Consider the following 11277-nt stretch of genomic DNA (forward strand, 5'->3'; position numbering starts at 1 on the left):
GAAGTAAATATGGCGAGCTAAGCAAGTTCTATTTACAAAACGATTTTAATAGTAATTTTAATAGTAAGACCCTCTTTTATTGTCGACGACTACACTCCTCTCAATTTCCTGGCGCGTTACCATTGTCACTGTCTCTGTTTTCCGACAAACTATAATCACGGTGTTTGTACGCGCTTTCTTGAATATCGGGATAATGAGAACAAATCACATTGGTATGAAACCTGGAAATAATGATGATCATAAGTATTATATACTCGTCGAAAATGAAAATACTTACAGGCGTTAAAAAAGTCAGACGTTACGACAATACTTGAACATAAAATAGTAACGGTGCCGCCATTTCTATTTCACCTATATTTCTTTACATACTAAGTACATTAAATCACTGCATATATTAGTGGAGTAGTAGGGTTAATGCCCTACGTATAGAATATACTTAAAAAGTAAGTTGAATCTAAATCAGATCAACAACATTTGAACTATAAGTAATTTTATGCTTGTGCCTCACTTGTCCAGCACGCATTAGTAGATACTAACGACAAGATAGTCGATAGCACAGATTACTTAATAGTTACTACGTAATAGATACATCACTCTCATATAATATCGTAAATACCTGCTCTATAATCTGACTAATAACACCAGGCGTTCACTACGAGGAAAAAGGGACCTAAGTACGCGCACAGAGTGCTGAAAATAACATTGCTCGCCATGTGCAGTCGTGCTGAACCGAATGCTGGGGTTGTACAAGAATTGTAATGTAAATGAAAGACTTGTCTGAGCGCTTGCACTGTATCGGCGAAACACTCCGCGGTAGGCATTTATCGCGATACCTCGAGTGGCGAAGCCCTGTCTATAGTATAATTAATGATTTTTCCATGGGATTTTGTTATACTACAATAAGACAAGTAGGGTAACCCCATAAAACGTAGCAGTGTGGCTTGTGCTGCGTACACCTTCGATTAATCTCGCCAGGCACTTGCGTTCATGACACTGGTCGGCACAAAGCGCCTTTAATTATTATGCGAATGTGTGCGTTGGTACACGGCGCGCGGCGGTTGCGCACACATACAAGCTGCTCTGTTACTTTCTACGGAGTTACCACACTTCTCATCATATATCATTTTATTATGCCTTTAGCATACAACAGTGTTATTACATTCACGTAAGAACAAAAGCACAGAGACAAACAACAAAAGAAAGGGTACAATGCCTATTTGACACCACTCTTCAAACTAACTAACAATGTACTAAATTCATATAATTTCTACATTCCAGTGTCTAGCAGCAGGTTCATCAATAATGAACCGCGAGGAAGAATCAGCAGCCATGCGGCCTTTAGCTAAAGCGTTGACAAGAAGTCTGGAGACTGTGCGGTCATTATTGCGGGAACAGTGTCTCAGGCCGCGCGGTCTTGCGCTATCGCATCGAGATGACATGCTACTGGAAAGTTTGAAGATTTTTGACCGGTAAATGTTGTCAAGCTGACTTTTTGTTAGACATATTTACACGAAGGTAAACATGTGGTTGAGAATGGAACACCAAAACTTAGAAATTAAGTAGGTCAGGCAAAGTACCCTAAATAGACGGGCATTTATGAAGAGCTTCATACGAATATAGCAAGTGAAAAAAATATGCCAAGTTTTTTTAATATTGTGCATATTCTCGGGTTCCTCGAAGTTCTTAATGTGTTCTTTAAATTTAATAATGTTCTAGACAGTCACACCAATTCAGTAGTCTTAAATTAAGAAATTACATATGCTTTGAGTACCAGAACATTGGATTCCTTCCAGAACCAATTAAAATTTATTTCCCAAATTGCTCCTGACTGACTGACATTGCTATTGACTCTCGAACCGGGAACCATCTTGTGTCTACAGTGCAAACGTGGTAATACATACAAATAATGATATGAAAGAATTTATTGCGAATGTAGGAAGATAAAACATCCTAGATATCTTCCATATCATAGATTTCTTACAAATGGCGCTACGGCAAAAACGCCGTTAAAAACCAAAAACAAAGATCTGCAACAAACACATAAAAAAATCCGTAAGGCTTTCTGGTTCGTTCCGTATCTCAATTGGAGAGCGTCAGGTATGCTGAAGGCGCTTGTTCGAATCAAAGGAATTTTTCGTAGTGTTCGATATTTGTTTGAATGTAACAAACTATTAGTAGCAATTTCCCAAAAAAAATAATTGAATATGGTGGTAGTAAAACATCGTGATATGCAATAAACTTAATATTAGGATATGAACAGTTAAATAAAGAGATAGCAGTCAAGCCATTATCTAAAAATAATCTGTTAACCTCATAAAATAGTGATTGCGTGTAAGTAGGTTTTTCTTTGTCATTATGATTTTAGTGATACCTTTTTAATCAAACATTAACTGAGAGTTGTTTTAAAATCTTCTTCTAAAAGTTAATTCTTTCTAGTTATCAAACTATACCTATTTCTTTTTTACTATTTATACTCGTTGATAAGACTTTAGCTTATAGGCAGTGTTGGGCGTTAATCAATTAAATTTCTATCAGAAAATCAATCAGATTAAACAATCAATTCAATTGAAATAAATTGAATTGATTTTTTGGTCCGGAACCGGTTGGGGGTTCGGTTGCGGGGTCGGTTGGGGGGTCGGTTGGGGGGTAGCTTGGGGGGCCGGGTGGGGGGGCACCCCCTAACCGACCACCTAACCCACCCGCTGACCCACCCCCTAAACCCATCCCCTAACCCCCCAACCCAAACCCTAACCCCCCAACCCAAAACCTAATCCGTTTTTTTTGCAAATGCGGAAGCATCCCCTTGACCGCATCAACGCCCCAATAATGCTTCCGATGCCCCTACCGCTCCCCTAGGCTTCTACAGCGCCCACTGGGCGGTAGCTACTACTTTAGGACACTATCTTTTAGTTGGTTGATGGTATGTTGTAAAGAGTGCCTTGTTTCAGACTATTCGCCGAATTTGAGCTGTGCTACGTGAGCGCGATGGTGAACGTGAAGACGCCACACGAGTTCGAAGCGCAGCAACTCATCTGCGTACTATTTTCAGAGAGCCTGAGGAGAGCGCTCAAACAAAATCTCTTAACACAGGAACAGGTAATATTTGGGTATCGATACTATGATTCTGACAACATAATGTGACATATCTAAATATATAAATAATCTCAAATACTTTGATGAATAGACTGACAACTCAGCCTTTAATGAATATAAATTTGAGTCTGTTAATTGCTCTAAATTCAATATTCTTTTGCTATATTGAAATAAAATTTATCAAATGCAGTACATACAAATTTTATATTTGTATGCCTGCATCGTGGATCTGTATCACGGTTAGTAGAGTATAATTAAGAAATATAAATGAAATACTGAACAATTTTGAATTTGAGGCACTCATATTCAAACAATCATAAACACAACACCGAGCGAACGCTTCAATTCTATAATGAATGGCGCGTGTGACCTGCGTTATGGAACTCGAGTGTACCGCGAGATTGTGCGAATGGCGGGCTTTACACAGACACTCTATCGCATATGTGATAGTGATGGTCTACCCTGCGCGATTAGTATTACACGGACGCTCTTTCCATTGCAACAAAAAGGAACACGAGCAATTGCGCACGAAAAAACGTTAGTTTAAAAAACTTCAAACAGGTAATTGCGCCCTGGCGCTCCGATCACGCGCGATAGGTACAGTGTAAATGGAGCCCCATTTACACTGTAACTCTGTGTGCGTCCGTATGCGGCGCGGTGCAGGCGTGCACCAGTGGCAAGGCATGAAAATTTTCCTTGGTAAAGCCGAAACTTTTTGAAAAAACAAAAAAACACTTACCTTATCAAAAATTTCTTATTCCATTAAAAAGGCGCTTTTGCGACATTTAAACACAACACTTGTTAGTGCACAAAATACTAGTTTCATGGTTAACTTATTATAAAATAACCATAGCTTTTAAAGTAATTTTACAGTTTAAGCTGCCCGTCGCGATACGAAAGTTTGTAAACAAACTCATGAATGCTAAGTGTTGCTATTTTAATTACCTACGAATTACCATGACCTTCTACATACATTCGTTACGTAGTCTTATTAGAAAGAAACACCCAATTAAATATAGATACATATGTAACACTATTTATTGTAAAGATTTACAAAATAGAATAGAAATTAACACAGACGACGCCGCAAGTACAGCAATTTGTATGAAAACCGAGCGTGCCACCTTTTATGTATCCAACATGAAGTCACAATAACTATTTAGTGTTGGGAAACCTCCTTCCGCGCTAAATCGATTGATTGAACGGTTTACACATATTCCATTCAATTAATCGATTCAAGTATTCGTTGATTACAATTAGTCGTGAAATATTAATATAGTAGAAAAATACCAAAACAAGATAGTTATGTCCTTCACTAAAAGTTGTTTTTATAAAATTTTGATTAATTCATAATTTAACTTTAATTATTAATCAAATTCAAATATTACAATTATTGTCGTTGAAATAATATAAGCTTATTATATAACTGTCTTTTTGTAATAGAAGATCTTATCGATTGACTTAAATAATGAAAACGCACATCAATATATGAACTTGCATCTTCCTTAATTAAATTTACTAGATGGTTTTCCGTCGGTGATTGATCAAATTGGTGAATGGCAAGACAACTGAAAATGTTACTTCTGACAAAATATCTAAAATCTTACTTAATCAGAAAAGGTTTACTTAATGTCGGCCTCGTGTAAAGTTTTTGTGATTTGATCATGATTTCTCGGATTTCTAACTCTGCCACTCTGCGTATTTGGATAGCATCTTTGGTGGGATAAACTAGACCACCTTCGTCCTCGAAAGCAACAAACTCATACGTATGACCAACTCCAGGTTTTTGTAAAGACAGCGCACTGTTAATTTTTTGCATTATATATTTTTTCTATTACTCGTAATAATTAAATAATAGTAATAATTAATAAGTAATTATTTGCTCACTATATTCGGACATTGAGGCAACGTGCTGCAAAAATTATCGAAATTACAGATACTACTAATAAGAGATACTATAAAACTGAAACAAAACGAAACGTTACTAATACTGAACGTTATAACAAAAGAGTTTTACAATATTTCTATAATATTGCTGTCATAATAATTTTCGTCCCTTTGTTTTCAAAATCGATCAGAATCGTGAACAGTGTTTTGCTAACGTATACATCACTAAATGTTAAATTTGGCCAAAAAATGCACAAGCGGCCGTACCACAGACTGAATGCATTATGCAAAAGTGCGTTCGTTCGATGTTCATGGCATATTAACAAAGGATCACAAATATATCGCACCAAGTAAAAGCCGCAATGTATTACAAAGCATGAGGCGTACACTGGGTTGCATACTTGTTGTTTACATATTTGTTTTTTCGAAATTCGTACAAAACCAAAGTAATTGTTTTTAAAATAAATTATGCATCTTCTGATTACAAAATCACTTGCCCGTGGAAGGAAACGTCCCTGTTTACCCACACTGTAACCCACAGTTATGGTGCTTTTGCAGTTTATAATGGCACAATTATGCATTCTTCGCATTTTCGACTGGTGTTTATCTACGGTAACGTTCGAGCGCGTTCTGAAGTGTAGCAGTGGCAAGTAAGTGAATTTCACTTACTTTGGCACGCGAAGTACGTACACTTGCGGCGTCTATCTAGATATGTCTATGGAAATTAACCATATTTTGTATTAATTTGCTATAATAGTAATTTTGTTACTTTATTTTAAGAAAGTTTTATATTTGGCAACGATTCTGATTGCTTGTTAAAACGAATTAAACTATAAGTTGTTGGAATAAGGTTTAAATTTAAGTGAACGCTATTCGGCAATAACTCGAAATAGGCCGGCTTCTCGGCCGCCATTTCTTTAGATGTTATGTATCGCGGATTTTTGCGAATGTGTGTGTATATTTTGATGGGTGCGCGTAGATTTCGTGAATCAGATAGAACTCGCTGATCCGCCGGCTTACCTCACGCTGATTGGTTGAGATGCATCGACACAAGTTATTACGCGTTTAATAGTGAATATTTTGAATAAAAGTTTTTTAAGTGGTGGGGTATGCGCACTGCCACTGGTAATACATACGCGGAAAATTTTAGGCAATCCGGTGGGAATCGAGTTATATGGACGCCTCGCCACTGGCGTGCACATATACAAACCACGCTGCTACGTTTGTATGGAATTACCATACTTGTTTTACACTATGCTTGTAGTGCTTGGAGAAGTTTTAGATTGAGCCGTTTTAACCAGCATCGATATATATCTACAATTTAACCCATACCCTATTATGTATCGAATCACAAGTAAAGGTGAACAGGAATTTAAAGACGATTTAGTTCTTTGTACTGAATGAACGTGTATCAGTATGTACTCCAAACACGCATGCCACTCAGAAGCGATGATAAGGTGTCTTTAGCCGAGTAGTGATTCACTCTATCAACTCATATACCTACTAAGTAATTAATTAGTAACGCTCTCTTTTTGAAGAGGCCTTTAAGTATGCTATAGTAAAAACTGTGAATAATTAGACACTTCAGTCATAAAATGTATTCCATTATTCAATTCCAGGTGGACTCCTACGATCCAGCGCTAATGTTTGCAGTACCCCGCCTCGCGATCGTGAGCGGTCTCCTCATCTATTCCAACGGCCCGTTGAGCATAGACAAGTCTCCAGAAGAGATGTCAGATATGTTCCGTCCCTTTCGCACTCTGTTACACAAGATACGGTCGCTTTTGTGGACGTTGGACAGAAGAGAATTGATGGCGTTGGAAAGATTGCTGTGTACTAACGAGGATCTTACCAGCTTGGCTGGACTTGACTTGCAAAATGGTGAGTTTAATTTTTCCTTCACAAAAAGGGGCTCACGATAAAAAGGCAAAAACACAGATGTGCTGCGTTTATTTGATATCCGTCAATTATCGGGCAGTATCTTGTTCGCGTTGTTAAGCCCTTTAACACTGCTACCGTTCCAGCTTATCGTTCGCTTTAAAGAATAGTTCAGAATCAAAATAGTTTTTAGGCTCCCTGTAAAAGAGATCGACCAGGGAAGTACTGCCACCTTACCTATTTCTGCCGCCAAGTAGTAATGTGAGCATTACTGCGTTCCGGTTTTGAAGGGGAAGGGTACTGGTGAACTTACAGGCACGTGTGACTTGTCAACTTATGTCTGCGGGTGACGGGCGCAGTGGCAGTGCCCCTTAGATCTTTGGGAATTAAACCTCTGAGTGGCATTGCAAATGGTATAGACAGGTGTGTCGCTTACCACCTGACACACGACTTGTTCGTCCCGTCACTTCGTATCATAAACAAAAGAAAAGTTTGCTGTCGTATTTCAATTGACCTTAGAGTTGAATGAGTAACGAGAATCATTAAAATGATGTATATGTTATAGTTTATTATAGACACTTAAATAATAAAATATGTCCTAAATATATTTAAAAATAAAATTGAAAAATAAAAATATTTCATATTTTTTTAAGGATTGTTTTGGCCAGAACTAGCTCACGTAGTGTGTCTCATTTTGAGTTAAGTAGTAATCTTTTGACTGTTTATTACAATATTCTAGCGATGGTTTTTTTGACGTGTAGAGAATCAAATTTTACGTTCAGTAATGATATAATATTAAATTTCACATATTTTGAGTTACAACACTATTGTAATAATAGCAGTGCGATATATGTCGGGAAAATGGAATGACTTCGTAAATACTTATGATGTAGATAAAACATTGTGTTTTTGCGGTGTGTAATCTTATATAAATAACTTAAATAACCAAATTCCTTAACGTGTTTCAGGAACAGATGAGAGCAGCGATTCATGCCAGTACCCCGACATCGGTGAATTTGTTTCCCGCTTCTACGCGGACCACGCGCACTGCAGAGACCTCTATACCCAGTCGAGGTATATTTTTATTCTAACATCTCTATTTTAAATATAAAACAGAAGTAAATTCTTAACAATCAGATAGCTGGTCAAAGTTGATTGTTTAAGTGTTCCGTTTTTTTAAGTGGCTACAGTTATCGTATAGCATAATGCGCTTTCTTTTTAGAAAAAATATTAAACGGAATTGTAAATTTCTACTTTGATTGTTATACTTATTTACATTCGGTGTCTATATTAGACAGAAATCTATGATGCCTTTCATAGCTTAACAGCTTTAACAGTTCCAGTTTAGTATAAATATAGTAAATGTTCATATATGTAATGAAATACACCAGTTACTTAGTCTAAAGCCAGATAATTCTAGAAATAGTAAAGGTACTGTAAATACCTAGGTACCAGAGTTAACTCTGTGGGCACTACCCAGTAAATCCATACCAGAAACCATTAAAGGGTTCCTAAATTGGTTTTCACTAGGAATCCTCACCACTGCGTCACGGAGGTCGTATTTCATCTAGGATTACTTGTATCGATTGCGATCTATGTGGCTTGCATATTTGTTTTTTAACATGTGTTCCTATTCAGTTCCAGCGAACCAACGATAACGGAGAGCGACTACCTGCCGGACAACATCGAAGTCATGACGCCCATATTAGACGGTCTCAGAAGACTCAGTTCCGAGCCCGAGCCCGAATCTCGGCCAGCTTCGGCACATGACCGAACTAGAAAGCCCAGTCGGGCCGAGTCCAATGACCTTTCCTCACTAAGAAACCTGTCGACCAATGGACTAAATATGTTCGATCCTCTCGTCATAAACGCGGCGACATCTGCTGGTGATACTAATAGACAACTCCCCGATCACGAACTCGTTACGAGTCTTAACGAACAAGTGTCGGAAATTGCCGATCGTCTCTCTTCCATAGCTGCGAGTGACGTAGATATTTTGGATCATAACCATATGCGAAGTGCATCTACTAGTGATGTACCTACGTTGATATCTACTGACGACGAAGCGTACGGTTTCGGTGGACCGAGGAATGAACAGCTTAGCTGTATGCCTTCAACTAGTCATGGATACCTTATACCTAACGCAATAAGCCAGGAACCTGTAGTGATGTCTCTGTCACACAATAATTCAGCCGTCTTTAACCCAGAAGATGATAATCACGGTGCAATAAGGAACACAGATCTCCCGCGTATGATACCCGACAATATTGACTCACAAATCGTAAACACTAATATATGTATCGCTAATGCTAACTTAAGTTCGCTATTACTAACAAACGAGGAATTTAGAAATAACTTTGTAGATAACGACGGTGACAATACAAGTTTCCATTCAGCCAATATGAATTTAGAGAGGGAAGAAGACAGAGTAAAGTTTATGCTTGGATATGAGAGTGATCACGAATCACCTGTAGACTCGGGGGTCAGTACTGAAAACGCTAGTTTAGATAGATCGCCCGACACAGACCAAAGCAAAGAGTTAAAAGAAAATCATTATATGGAACAGAACAGGGTACTAAAGAGTCCTGACGGTGACCGAAAAGAAACGTTACTAGAGAGTTCGTTTTCCGACGTAAATAATGAGAGTGTAAATATTAACTACGTCGAAAACGAAATACAGAAGAACGAAGCGGGTTCGTCGTTGCAAACGCACGAAGCGGCGAATTCTTCACGTATACACGACTGGGGGGCTAACACTGGTGACGACGAGGAATATAGGAATATTGATGAAGTTATAACAGAGTTACGAAGGCATAGAGAGAGTGATAAAAAGATTAGTTCGTTAGTTGAAGAAGACAATAATAATCCCGAGCCTAATTCGTCGCAAAGCAGTTGCAAGAAAAAAGGCAGGAAGAGTGGTAAGACCAAACGAAAGAAGAAAATGTGGTCGCCTGGCATCGTGATTTTAGATAGTCGATCGCAGGGACAAAGCCCTTTGAGGCTTAATTTGGACCATTTTGTTGACGAGAGGTAAGTCGTAATTGTGATTAAAATTATAGACTTACATAGGTACTAACTTACATAGGTTCCTCACAGATAGTGCTACGGCAAAAAAGCTGTTTATATATAAAAAAAAACAAACATCGGCGACAAGCACATTCGTTAGGTCTGCTGATTCCTTCCGCAGCTCAGTTGGGAGAGCGATTAGCCGTTAGCCCCGGTCTGACAGACAAGTGCTTGTTGGAATCGAGTCGAAAGAATTTTTTATAACAACTCCAAACTAGACAAAGATTATTTACTCGCTGCTCGGTCGTATATCGTCGGAGCGGAAGAGTGAAGTTGCGGTTTCTCTCACCTGCTAAGTGACGTACGCACGTGTCGCGTGCTCATGCATCGATAAAACAAATCGGTGCGGTACCTTTTGAGTCGTGTATTGTCTGCTGTCGTTTAAATGTCGCAACCTTTTTTTACTTTAATACAATTCACTGTTTGATCGTTGACTCAATTTGGTCACAGTTTGGTCCTAATGGATAGTTTTTATAAAAAGCATATTGGATTATCACATGTCGGAACTGATATTACGGCTCAATCATGTATTATGCTATGCTCGTACCCTATTGGTAAGTGGGACAGAGAGCGCAATACCGCTGTCCCACTCCGATAATTGATGTTATTTAAAAAGCAGCTTATATACAACAGATGTCCTTATTTATAGGAAGCAAATTTTCCAGACCAGTTACATTGAAAACTAGTGTCTACTAATGCAAGGGGGAGCAACCAAGAAATATTATTTAATATGTAGTGTCCTACTATACGAGTACATACAAACATATCATCACGTCTGTCTTCCACCGAAGTAGACAGAGACTATGGACCTCCAATCTCTCTCATAAATCTCTTCATACATGCCTGTTTATTCTTGGTAATTTTAACCCGGCCTTTTTTAAGGACATCCTCAATCTGATTGAGGTATGTTCACCGAGGTCTACCTCTCCCCACGCATCCACATTCGCTCTGTAAATTTGTGCCGTCAATCTACCAATATTCATTCTTTCTACATGACCAAACTATCGAAGCATCCCTCTCTCTATCCTTGTCACTGCATCATCTTTCACACCATAACGCTCTTTTACTATACTGTTCGGCATTCTATCTTTAAGACTAATACAGCACATATTACGCAAAACTCTCTGTACGACTATAGTACACTACATATTGAATACTAACAGTAGTGTCTACATACAGATAACAACAATTATGTAAAACATATTTTACAATATGAGATATGGACTTTTTTTAGCGGAACTTCTTGCGGCGCGTCGGAATGCGCAGATGACGAGCAAATCGCACTGGCGCTACAGGCGCAAGAACTCGCCGCCAGGCAGCAGGCCCGCGGCAAGTTCAAGTGAGTACGGTTTT

The 11277-nt window shown here is 38.4% G+C and overlaps 1 protein-coding gene across 1 annotated transcript in view; it reads left to right on the plus strand.

Moving 5' to 3' along the window:
* Positions 1 to 11277, plus strand: part of LOC113232387 (lateral signaling target protein 2 homolog) — a 76299-nt gene that overhangs the window by 60065 nt on the left and 4957 nt on the right. Inside the window, exons 4-9 of the mRNA XM_026467087.1 lie at positions 1279 to 1469; positions 2949 to 3096; positions 6600 to 6861; positions 7827 to 7932; positions 8497 to 9888; positions 11159 to 11263. Of these exons, the coding sequence (XP_026322872.1) occupies positions 1279 to 1469; positions 2949 to 3096; positions 6600 to 6861; positions 7827 to 7932; positions 8497 to 9888; positions 11159 to 11263 (2204 nt within the window). The remainder of the gene's footprint in view (positions 1 to 1278; positions 1470 to 2948; positions 3097 to 6599; positions 6862 to 7826; positions 7933 to 8496; positions 9889 to 11158; positions 11264 to 11277) is intronic.

Source organism: Hyposmocoma kahamanoa, unplaced genomic scaffold (assembly GCF_003589595.1).
Source record: "Hyposmocoma kahamanoa isolate Upper Pololo Valley unplaced genomic scaffold, ASM358959v1 76, whole genome shotgun sequence".
NCBI classification, from domain to species: Eukaryota; Metazoa; Arthropoda; class Insecta; order Lepidoptera; family Cosmopterigidae; genus Hyposmocoma; species Hyposmocoma kahamanoa.